General features: G+C 34.7%; 1 protein-coding gene across 1 annotated transcript in view; it reads left to right on the plus strand.

Moving 5' to 3' along the window:
- The window catches only part of LOC107001566 (sugar transporter ERD6-like 8), a 91,039-nt gene that overhangs the window by 37,428 nt on the left and 39,690 nt on the right, over positions 1-13,921 (plus strand). The window contains exons 9-11 of the mRNA XM_015199558.2: positions 12,174-12,266; positions 12,342-12,422; positions 12,514-12,598. Coding sequence (XP_015055044.1) covers positions 12,174-12,266; positions 12,342-12,422; positions 12,514-12,598 — 259 coding nt within the window. The remainder of the gene's footprint in view (positions 1-12,173; positions 12,267-12,341; positions 12,423-12,513; positions 12,599-13,921) is intronic.

A 13,921-nucleotide genomic window follows, 5' to 3' on the forward strand; every position in this document is an offset into this window, starting at 1 on the left:
ATTTTTGTCACCTATGACACCTACTATAATCCACTAATAGGTAAGCCAACACATATTCCAGAATCACAAGTAACAAGTAAAAACAACAAACATAATATAAACTTAAGCTAAGCAAATAATGAAAGTAACGGAAATAAGAACAACAGAAGATATGTACAACCAAAATAGAAAATTCAATCCCATAACCTGATAGTCACAAGTACAAAGTGTTAGGCTATGGCCTATTTTCTAGCCATAAGGCCCACAGAAGGATTGAAATTATTCTCTTTATTTGGTTTCCAATTCTATTATGAAAAGGATTAAAATTGTAATCCTATTTATAGTTGGTTTTGGCTTTGTAAGGAAAAGCACAACTCTATAAATAGAGGATGATCTTGAGAGAATAATTTGACTGCTCATTGGTACATTCTTTGAAAGAAATTAGGAAATAGGAGAGGTTTTTGAGAGAGCTTTCAACAAGAGAGCATAGAGAAGAAAAAGGTTCTTTTGCTGCAGTCGTTTTCTCCGACTAGCAACATTCATATCTTGTTTCCCGATTAAATAATCGTTGGATCGGTATGAAATTTGGACTGAGGGTTCAGACATCTTGGTGGTTGAATTGAACAGTTGAGATCGGATTCAGAGGTCAGCAAGATCCATTTTTAGGTCCCGAACAGTAATCGGGTTTGGGTGGTGTTTATTTCTTTTTATCTTTTGTTCGTGTAGCTATTGTTTGTTCTCTTTTGGCAATTTTTATGTATCCATAGAAGTATATTTGTAACCCTCTTATTGTTATAGTGAAGAAATTCGAATCTTTTCTATCCCGTGGTTGTTACCTTCGATTTGAAGGGTTTTTTCACGTTAAACTTGGTGTTCTTTATTGTTATATTTTTATTTTCATCTTTTCGTCTAACAACTGGTATCAGAGCGAGGTTCTCTATATGGAGGGAATATGAGCAATATGGTATGTTTAAACGGAAGAACTACAAAAAATGAAAAAGCAAGATGAAATATCTATGGTTCGTGAAGAAGATGCAGCTTCCCATTTTTGCGGCTCAAAAACATGAGACTGTGACCGATAAAGATTGAAACTTCGAGAACCAACAAGTATGTGAATATATAATACAATTGGTTGAAGGTAATGTTCGCAACCATATTGTGAATGAGACACATGCTAGAACATTGTGGGAAAAGTTTGAGACGCCTTACGCTTCAAAAACTGGCAATAACAAGTTGTTCTTGCTAAAGAAATTGATGACCTTTAAATACAAGGAGGGTAGTCCTATTCTTGATCACATAAATGACTTTTAGAGTATTCTTGATCAACTATCAAGAATGGATGTTAATTTTGATGATGAAATACAAAGACTTTGGCTTCTTAATACTCTATCGTTTTCTTTGAAAATTCTTCGTGTTTCTTTAACAAATTCTACTACTGGTGGAAAGGTGACTATGGGATATGCAAAAAGTGGTGTGTTGAATGAAGAAGTTAGAAGAAAATCTCAAGACACATCCTCACTTTCAGATATTCTATATACAGAAGATCGAGGAAGAGATAAGACAAGAGATCCGAGGAGTAGAGCTAAAAGTAGAAGCAAGTCAAGATTCAAGAATACTAATAAGATATGCCATCATTGTGGAAAGAAAGGAAATATTAGAAGGTTTTTCAAACAATTGAAGCAAGATCTTAAAGAAGGGAAGAAGGAAAAAAATAATTGAAACAATGTTGTTGTTGTTGTACGAGATGACCTTCTCTTCGCTTGTGATAAAGAGGTCATCAATTTTGTATCTCAAGATACAAGTTGTATAGTATATCCTGAGCCATGTCACATGCCACACCAAGAAAAGACTTCTTTTCATCTAATACTTCTTTTAACTCAAAGATGGGTAATGCTAGTGAGATTAAGGTGTTTGGTGTTTGCACTATTTGTTTGAAAACCAATATTGGTTCAATGTTAGTCCTTCAGAATTTCAAGCATGCTCCAAACATTCCTCTGAATTTGATCTCTGTAGGAAAACTAGATGATATGGGCTATCATAATGACTTGTTCAATGGCCAATCAAATCTCACCAAAGACTTATTGATTTTAGCTCAAGGAAGAAACCATTCAAATTTATATGTGACTCAAGGAGGATTCTTGGTGACTATGAATTTTGTGGAGAGCGAGTCTTCATCAGAATTGTGGAACAAGAGGCTAATTCATATGAGCGAGAGGGGGATCACCTGTTTGGCTAAGAAGAATTTACTTGCTGGTATGAAACAAGAAAAAGTGAAAAGATGTGTTCATTGCTCAGCTGGGAAACAGAAAAGAGTTTCTTTTCACAGTCATCCTCCTTCAAGGAAGTATGAACTACTAGAGCTAGTACACTCAAATTTGTGTGGTCCTTTTAAACTGAAGTAAAAAGATGGTTCACTTTACTTCGCTACTTTCGTTGATGATCATTCTTGCAAGATTTGGTATATCCTTTAAAATCCAAATATCAAGTGCTTGATGTGTTCAAAGAGTTTCAAGCCTTATCTCAGAGAAAACAGGAAAGAAATTAAAATGTATTTGCACTAATAATGGTGGTGAATATATTAGTCCCTTTTATAACTACTGCAAATCGCAAGAAATTCATCATCAAAAGAATCCTCCAAAGTCTCCTCAATTAAATGTCCTAGCGGAGAGGATGAACAAAACTTTAGTTGAGAGAGTCAGATGTGTGATTTCATAAGCTAAACTTCCAAATTCATTTTGTGCTTAAGCACTTAACATTGTTGCTTATGTTATCAATTTGCCTCTTGCTTTTTCTTTGGATGGTGATGTTCCAAATAGAGTTTAGTTTGATAAGGATGTTTATTATGATCACTTGAATGTTTTTGGGTGTAAAGCTTGTGTGCATGTACCTAAAGATAAGATGTTGAAATTGGATGTTAAAACGAAGCAGTGTATCTTTATTGGTTATGGTCAAGATGAGTTTGGACATTGCTTTTATGATCCAATCGATAAGAACCTCATTAGAAGTCGTGATGTTATGTTCTTTGAATACTAAACTATTGAAGATATTGACAAAAACTAAGAAAGCAGATTCTTAGACTGTTGATAGTTTAGTTGATGTTGATCCAATTCTTATTATTGATACATATTCTGCACATGAAGGAACCAAAGATAGTGATCCAGATAATGATTTGAGTGTAGAACCTACAGACGTTCCTACTGATGATGTTGTGGTTGATAATCAACCAACTCATGGTGAGATGACCACTTCGTATGCTCCAGAAACCTCTTGTAGAAGATCTGCCAGAGAGAAGTGAAGCTCAACACGTTATTCTCAGGATAAGTATATTCTATTGACTAACATGGGAGAACCGCAAGTTTATGATGAAGTCATGTTAGATAATCATAGAGATAACAGGAAAGAAAACATAGTACCAAGCATGATTTTTTGTAGAAGTGTGGCAGGCAGGAAGCCTGTCAAGAGTTCCTCTACTTGAAGTCTGTTTGGCCCCTTGGCTGGAGGGGGAGTTTGTTAGGCTATGGCCGATGTTCCAGCTAAAGGACCATGGCCTAATCCTACTTGAAAAAGGATTGAAATTATTCTCTTTATTTTAATCCTATTTGTAGTTGATTTTGGCATTGTAAGGAAAAGCACAACTCTATAAATAGAGGATAGTCTTGAGAGAATAATTTAATTGCTCATTGGTATTGTCTTTGAAAGACATTAGGACATAAGAGAAGTTTTTGAGAGAGATTTCAACAAGCGAGGAGAGAAGAGGGTTCTTTTGCTGCAGTCTCTTTCTCCCAACCTTCAGATTATGTTTTCCAATTAACTAACTGTTGGATCGTGATGAAATTTGGACTGAGTGTTTCTGACAGTTTGGTGATTGATTTGAACGGTGGTGATCGGATTTGGAGGTCAGCAAGATCCTATTTTAGGTACCGAACAGCAGCTGGGTTTGGATGATTTCTTTCTATTTATCTTTTGTTGGTGTAGCTATTGTTTGTTCTCTTTTGGCACTTGTTGTGTAGCCATTAGAAGTATAATTGTAACACTCTTATTGTTATAGTGAAGCAATTCAGATCTTGTCTATCCCATGGTTGTTACCTTCGGATTGAAGGTTTTTCCACTTTAAACTTGATGTTCGTTATTGTTAGATTTTCGTTTTCATCTTTTCGTCACAACACAAGACTACTAAGACACTACAAGTCTAAAAAAGGGAACAAAAGTACACACTTTTCTCAAATAGAAAAGACTATTTAAAGTTATAAACAGAAGGAGAAGGAGATAGGTTGATCCCTGATACCATAAGCTCACCCATGGTGTCCGATATCCCCGCAACAAGGTTGAAAATAATGCTTTTACTAGTGCTCAGGCATGCATGCATAACAAAACAGATGTAGAGTGTAGTATGGGTATCAAAATAATAGGTACCGATAGGCATCATACGTCGACTAAGCTTTTTAAATAATGACTAATGAAAAAGCAAGAAGGAAATCATCTAAAGGTCATAAAATGAAATGGCAAAAGAAAATCCCAACATTAAGCATGCGAGGAAGGGAAAGAATGAACAGTAAATTAATAAACTATCTATAACCTAAATGGAACCCATAAGCCCAAAGGATACACTTGTGTGCAATTGAAAGTAAATAACATAAACAGACCCCCATAAGCCTAATAGATACACAGAGCAACTAGGAAAATTTCTACCTAAGCTTAAGATTATTCCAAAACTACCACAACCATCCACAGAGTCGATACACAGTATAGGAAACCAGGAACCCAATACAAACACCACGTCAGGACTCGAACCTGGCTAACAGAGGTGTGCTTGGACTGAAATCGAGACTAATAGAGAAGTAGTAGGTACTCGAACCCAAGATGATAAATGTGAACAGATACCTCAAATAATGAAATAAAAAACTCCAAGTACTTCAAAATCCTCCGCTATGACCCAAATCGGGGAATACCATAGTGTAGAACTAACTTCGGAGTCACCAGGATCCACTCTGTCACATCAGGCGAGCACCCCCTAGAAGTAACATGACGTACTTGACCTCTCAGAGGTCTTATACAAGCCCCTAATTATCATTCATTACATTGTCATAGGTAAATTTAACGGAATATTTAAAACTTTTTTAGCACTTCATATGCTAGAACATTACTTCATATATATAAAATATCATCATACATAGTTAAAGACTCTAATCTCTTTTTGCCATCCTAGACTCAACATCATAAGAGTACTTTAGGGACACGTCCCTTTATAACATAATACATAAGTATACTTAAACATAACTTTACAGTAAACTAGACATAGGACATCTTTGGATTAAATGATTCCTTTCCTTGATCTTGGGAATCACATATCAAGATCCTCAATCATAGAGACATCCCTTAAGAATTTATAACCTACACTTTCTGTAAAAAGTAGAGAAGAATGGAGTTAGTACAAGAATGCACTAAGTATGACAACCATGCATTTAAAAGGGACATTTTCTTGAAATCATACTTCATGCCTTTTTGAGTAAATCTTTGTAAAACCTTTATACAATAGCATTTATATCATTCGCATACTTCATATAGACATATTCAAAGGCCAAACATCATATAAAAACACACATAGAATTTAAGCAACATCTGAAAGCATTTTACAGTAAGCTTCTCACACTTTACATTAAGCTTTTCCTCTTTACAGTGAACCTCTCGTTTTAACTCATTAACCTCCCAAGTAACCCTCTAGTGATACTTGGTGCAATGAATCACCTTAAGGTCACAGGGAAAACCATACATTCAACTTACATAAGTCAACACATACCATCATAGAAGTATAATACATCAAAGACACATTTAAGCCAATGCCATAAGAATATTACAGTAAGCTACATCAACTTGCACATATACTAACTTCAATTCACATCAATGCATTATAATACCTTACTCATAATCCTACTCTAAGTCTACTAGTGCAATGTATATGTGAAACCCCATAACCACACACATACTTAATAAGCCTATCATAAGACCACAAGTCTTAACATTCAATTTCATACATCAACAAGTAAGTGAAGACAACTTCATTCATGTCAATACAAGACCTTCATCATATAGTCATTAATACCAGCATGTGCTCTCATACCATGCACTTCATCACAACAAGTAGACAATTACTACAAAGTAATGCATAAGGAACATATACATAGAAACATGCATCAGAATACCTTCTTAGGGCTTCCCTCAAGATCCACTTGTGAAATCCATAGGTGAAGTCCCATACCCCCATCTACACTAGCAACTACCCTTAGGTTACCCTAGTTAGAGTCCTTACCTTACTTCCATTGTCCAATTTACTTTAGGGAAACTATAGACCTAACCGACACTAAGACCATGGGTGCTAAACATGGAATTTGGTGTTGTAGAGCCTCACACCAATGGAAGGTGTTCTTACCTAGCCAAGGTAGATCATTAACACATGCTAGCATACTAAGTGAGATCACTTGCTAGATCCTATGTGGCAAGCATAGTTATGGAACTTGGAGGCATATATGTGAAATCCCTCTTTATGCCAAATGACGCGTTATTGTTATTCACTATGGAAACCCCATTTATGACTATTGAGGCATTGTGGTTATCCATATCATGGGTATTATGGTGACCTACCTTCCTATAATGGGAAGGGACGCCCCTCATCTTCAAGTTCACTCTGTGCTAAGCTAAGTTCCTTTTTTATTAAAAAGACTTTATTAACTTTATATTATAAAATTAGGCTTAGGAGACTCATTCCCTCATATGCTTATCTCATAGGTCATACATGAGAATTTATCAACCTATATCATGTGAGAAACCCTTTCACATGGACATGGCATATGTAAGCACCTATTTATTTTAGGAACACTTGAGCACACCTTTCAAGGCTTCACTATTGACTAGATCTTCATACATGTGTGTGTATACTTATATGTGAGAAAACCTTTCATATAACACATAAATGTCACACATGTTCATATATAAATGCATAAGTCTATAGGTATAACTATATGAGCAATCCTTACATACAAACACACCAAGACACTATGCACATTCATACTTAATCATATCATATACTAAACATCATAGTATATAAGTCATATTTGTAACTTGTCCAAACATTCATTTTAAAGTACATAGAAACCAAACCTAGGAACTATCTTATCAAGGTACATATGTGCAATGCATAGACAAGGTCTCATACCCTTGCCCATACTAGTCCACCTATCAAGTCATCATGGTTAAGGAATACATAACATACTTCACATACATTAATTTTACATGCATAGTAGTAGACATTTAGTGAATATGAAACCTACCTTTCATTAGACACCATGACTCTTTGCTACATTCTAAGCATGCATAATGTGTGAGGGTGTGTGTACATTGGTCAACATGATCACATAATGTCTATAAATCAACTCATTGAGGCAGCCACCCTCTTAAGATTACAATATACTTTAAAGCATAGACCACACAACACAATTAGCATAGGAGGCTTAGCTAAACTTCATATTACACTTTAAGACTCCTTACATTAGCTATTCACAGATTTACATAGGGGTACATGCATAGGGTTAGAAACTATTATAACTCATCAATGGCAGAACCTACTCTTTAACCTAACATAGATATATTCATGCTTATACAATAGCCATACAACCCAGATCATAACTAGAATAGGAAAGTAGGCATAGGCTTCACATAGTGTGATCATCATAACCACACACTCATATAATTATCAATTTGCCTTCAAGGACATACTCAACACATATATAATGACAATAAAGTAAACACCACCACCATAAGTGGACCATACCAGACAATGTCATACAAAGCTTTATCAACTACAATAATATAGAAAAGTAGAGAGGAAGAGTCATTTTTACCAATATCATCAATCTTTGATCATCATTGATCAATACACATTTTTCATCATCAATACATTATAGGTTAGTATCTAAAAATACGTTTAATCATGAAACAAACCATGTACAAGTCGCTACAAGATCATACTACAATCTAATAAAATACATCACATATATACTAGAAGTAGCGAGTTATAGATCATCAACCAATCTCCCTAGTCTTGTCAATCAATAATATTTTATCAATAACATACATTTAGGGCAGTAGCTAAAGAGATAGAACATCATAGCTAAATCATGCTTCATCCACCCTAGAATATAGATCACAAAATATACATTACTCTACCAAGTCTATAGGCTATAAAAAAACTATATCAATCTTTGTCAATTCAATTGTTATCTATTCATATTGGATCAATTATACTAATTATCATCACATTATATATACATGCAGTAGCTGAGACAATTCACCATGATTGAGTCATATAACAATCATCCCAACATCAAGATCACAAGTTACTACATAATAAACTAGACTTATTCAAAAACCTTCAAACGTAACCCTCATGGATCATTCCTCAACAATTCATCATCAATACACATAGTAGACAGTAGGTATAAGCATGTTAACATAATTGAATCACAAATCGATATGCACAAGATCAAGATCATAAAGTCATACATAGGCTAAAATCGAGTTTGTGAGAGAACATGAGTTCATCATGCAATTGAATTGAAAATCACGTCCAAATAAGTGGATAATAATCAATACATTCATTTTATGCTTTTGAAATCAATTTAAGAGGGAACCCATGACTAGATTGAAGAAGAAGATATTTGATCATGGAACTTCTTTGAAAACTTTGAAGAGGACTCTCCAGATGGAAAATTAACTATAGATCAAGGATCACCATAATAACCCACTAAAAATTGGTGAAGAACCCATGGTAATCCAATCTACAAACTGACCCTGAACTTCACCATCAATGGAGGTTTTCAGAGAGCATATTTTGGGAGAGGGAGGTTTGATTTTTGAATGGAGGATTGGGTATGGGATATTCACGTTTTTAACCAACCTAATATACCTAAAAATGGGTAAATAAACCGCCTCGGGTCAGGTTAGCACGTGGGGTGAATTTCCCATTCACCCCATAATTAGGCAGGGTGCGTGGCAATTGTACAAGCCTGTATGGACGGACCCATCGACGCCTAGTAGGTCCATCGACGGATAGTACTGCAGGCCGTCGTTTGGGTCTGAGGCTGGACCACTGCCTTAAGACTTAACCAAGCTAAGTGTCTATCAACGCCTCACTATCGGCGGACCGTTGGTGGACTGACGAGGCGTCATTTGGTTAGGTCGATTGACACTGCCAAGGCAGTGTCTCAACAGCCTTCTGGTCCTTCTTGAGGGCCTCTTGCGGAGCCCTTAGGAGTCGTACCCGGGCGTTTCAAACGTACATATGAACATTAACAAGTAAAGGACCTTTCTCATCAGTTTCTCCCAAAACGAACATGCAAAACACATCTAAACATGCCAGACACACTCAAGACATACATGAACGTCTCAAGGGCAAATTTTCGAATGTGTTAGACGTTCTGGATGTTTGACCTCCAAACTTCATGAAAATCCATACACTGCTTATAAAAATCATTATTATTATTCATTTTAAGACTTCATAGGCTCATGACACACACATAAGCACATAAAAACATAACGCCCCTTAGGTGACTAGTCATCGAACGTCTTGGTCGTCCCTTGATATTTGACTTCCAAATGACTTCAAATCACCCAAGCCTGCTTTAAAACACTTAATTAACAAGTTAACAAGCTTATAGGCACATGTGAGGCTCTAGACACCCTATCTCATTTTGAGGGTCTTACACATTCCACCTTCAAATTCATGACCTATTCTCGAATAACCAATTAAGTGCAAAAATCACCAACGAACATGCCTGAGTGGAACCACAAGGGAAATTATGTATGAAAGGTCATATTAGTTAAGTTTTCACCTAATAAAGAATTGTATGTTATATCAGTCTACATGGAGCTAAGCCGTCTGAAGCGACGTCAGATCATTTCTTAAGTCTAACGGCTCCAAGACGCAGTCTAAGGCAATTACTAGCCTACCTCTTGGATAAGACCAATCCCAAGATAACAATAATTACAACAACTACCAAAAAATAACTACAATGCAAGCAAGATCACAGAACAAAACTAGGCATGCTTTAATCCCTAAACGATACCCGGAAATACGCCTATGGCATGAATTCTAATAATTTAAACAAGATTCTACTACAAACCCAACCTAATTCTACATATTTAACATGAATTTACATTTACAGGCTCAATCGAAATGAGTCGGGAATCCTCTGGTCCCGCACCAAAAAAATCCTTCTTACGATAGATATGCTGTATTAAGAATAATATATACAACAATAACATATTTTTCAGTTGACACTTGTAATACATTTATAATACAATTTACTTAAATATTATAGAGAACATTTTATAAAACACATATAGTACATGTTTTATTCATAGATAATATATTTATCATACACTTTAATACACTTATAATAAACTGCGTCACTTTCTTGCCAAACAACCATAATATCTTTTAAAACAACTGTAATACATTAATAATGTATAGTTTACTTTTAATATATAATAGATTTATTATAGTATTGTTATGTATTACTACAGATAGTAAGAAAGTCACTCTAAAAAGGCTCATCATAGCCAATAGTCGTTGAAAAACCTCCCGTCCCGAGTGGGCTTAAGCCATGCCTTTACTAAAGAATTCTCGCCATCTCAGAGAAAAGTATCACCAAAATCAATAATTATTTATTAAAAAGTACTCACCAAAGTGACGTTTCCCATAAATATTATCAGGTAGATTGAAATTATGAAGGCTCGATGCGAGCTTGTACCACATACACTTAAAGCCCTATTTCATATCACCTTTTCTGTCAAAAGTATATTATAAAAAGGTTCAAAGTTTTTACCTTTATCAATTTCTCAAATTACACCTCAATCGCTCTTCATATATTTTTGAAGAATTTTCACAACCTAAGAACTCATAATGTTGTTTTGGGATCTTAATTCCATTGTATTAATGGAATGAATTTACCATGAATTGGCTTATGAAGCTACCTTAGATGTAGATAGGAGGAGAAGGGACAACTCTTAACTTGAAAAAAATGAATATTTACTGATCTCTTTCCCCTGCCTTGGGGGTATTTATAATATTTTTTAGCATACCTCGAAAGGTTGAATGTGTAGCCAAGTGAGGCCTTTTATAAACTCAATTGTAACTTTTGATTCACTTGAACTTTTAAACTTATCTTGGACATAGGGAAATCTTAACCCCCCATCCCAACCCCACCGAATTGATTTTATGATTGATGTAACACATTTATTACTCAATTTCGGACTAACCACAAATATTAGTGAGTTCAAACCTAACTCTAAAATACTATTGTGTTACAATGGGGATTAGATGACCTAGGTTTTTTTTTCCTAGTCCGAGTTGGATTTGGCATAAAGCCATTTACACAAATTATACACGAGATCGACATTTCATGTTGGGCGGTATATTGTATTGCTGGAAATTAGAGACAGGAAATAAGTGTGATACGCATGTCGCATCAATCGTATCATACAGAAGAGGGAACAAGGCATCATCGTGTTGTGCTAGTGGCACATTGAGTTACAGGTGTTTCAGAAGAAGGTTTTGGACGCCTTTCCTTTGCACCATCAAGATATCATACAGACAGAGAAAGATGCAACACTAATGTTACACGATACGACATCAACAGTTCCTTTCTCACTTCAATCCCATTAGGTTTCATTTCATCAAATCTTTGCTACAACATTCAAATAGACCAGCATAAGCTCAACTATACTAAATTATGATCAAAGTTGTTAATTACATAAGCCATCTTCAACTTACCTCAAAGGGATTTGGAAGTTCTCTTTCAACCATCCTTGTAGTTTAAAGCCATTTACACAAATTATACACTCCAATCATCAAGTTTCTTTTTATAGCCCATTAATGGCCTCCCATCAATTTCCACCATTGATTCGCACTAATTCAAGTTTCATAACTTTAATAGCCAAAATAATCTTGAACAAGATATATAATTTTGTTTTATCCCGATGCATGGATCGAGGATGTTTTATTCTGTCCACCATATGTCATATTGTACGGTTGTCAACATGTGTATTACCGTCGATTGAGTTAGAATTTATATATAGCTTCTACTTCGCCTGCATGAAACAAGTGTAAAGTAAAGAGAATCATGCATGTGTTGGAGCAGGCTATGAATGGACAGCAAGAAGAGTTTGAAGCTGCTCTAAGAAAGCTAAGAGGAAAAGATGCAGATATTTCATATGAAAGGTCGACAATACAAGTATGTCTCTAGCTACCATGCATCAATCTTAGTTACTGCTACAAAGATGCAAAACATGACCTTGTTATTTTGCAGGAGTATTTGGACATCCTTGAAACGCTTCCCAAAGCAACATTTATTAACTTATTTGATACATCAAATTATCGCGCAGTTATTGTAAGCTTAGCTTCTCCATATACTATATAGTATTCCATTATTATATCATCCATCCATACTAACATACTTTTTTTTTATTTCTCTTCTTCAGATTTCTGTCGGTTTGATGGCTTTTCAGCAGTTTGTGGGAATTAATGGCATTATTTTCTATTCAACCGAGATTTTTAAATCTGCAGGTAATTATTATAATAATGTTAACTTGTCAAAAGTTATTTTCATCTCTGGATGTACTTTCAACATCATATGATGTTTTGATAATTGAATAAGTCATAATCTATTTATTAGAGTACAAGAACTAGGTCCTTTCCAAAAGGAAGTAAACAAATTAGCGTGAATTCGATCAGAGAACATATTGGCTTAACATGAGTATAGGTGATCGTTGATTGAAGTTGTTTTTCATATATACCAGATAACGTTAGAGAATTATAATTGGACTTAGTTCAATTTGACTAGAAACTGAATATCAAAACAAAGGAAGTTTTAATCATGATACATATGGATGTTAACTTGTCAAAAGTTATTTTCATCTCTGGATGTAATTTCAACATCATATGATGTTTTAATAATTGAATAAGTCACAATCTATTTATTAGAGTACAAGAACTAGGTTCTTTCCAAAAGGAAGTAAACAAATTAGCGTGAATTCGATCAGAGAACATATTGCCTTAACCTGAGTATAGGTGATCGTTGATTGAAGTTGTTTTTCACGTATACCAGATAACCTTAGAGAATTATAATGGGTCTTAGTTCAATTTGACTAGAAACTGAATATCAAAACAAAGGAAGTTTTTAATCATGATACATATGGAGTTAGCTTGGAGTTGGGAAAAAAGAATTAGATATATTCATGAAAAGACTTCAACAAATAATTGGTGGGATGAGAGAAGTATAAGGCAGCCCACATACTTACTCCTATGAATAGAAAATATCAAAATATTTTGGATCTTCAGCACCCCAAAGAGAGAGGCGTTAAAGTGAGAAGTGTTCACAGTGTTAAAACACAAACAATGCAAGAAACTGATTTGTAAATTAAAAGTAGAGTGAATTTATGAAATTTCAGATTTGTATTAATTTGCACAAGATCTGAATTTATACGAGGAAAACCCTAATCATTTTCTATCTAATAGCCAGTTACAAAGTGGATATTTAAATTAAATAACAACATGTGCCACTAACAACCATAAAATGAATCCCTAACTTCACAAAGTTAAGCAACTAAAGTAGACTAAGGGTGTGTTTGGCATGAAATAAAACATTTCCTGAAAAATATTTTCCAATTTTTCTGATGTTTGGGTTAAATATTTTTCAAATCAACTTATTTTCCTCAAGCAAACCATTTTCCAAAAATTTCCTCCAACTTCAAATTACAGTTTTTTTGTTGAAAAAAATAATCATTTTTTGAAAAAATAAAATAAATTTAAAGGTTATTTTTAAAAAATAATTTTCAACTTCAATTTTCTTTCATTTTTTTACCCCACCCTCACCCTCACCCCCCCCCC

The sequence above is a fragment of the Solanum pennellii genome, chromosome 10 (assembly GCF_001406875.1).
Source record: "Solanum pennellii chromosome 10, SPENNV200".
Taxonomy (NCBI): Eukaryota; Viridiplantae; Streptophyta; class Magnoliopsida; order Solanales; family Solanaceae; genus Solanum; species Solanum pennellii.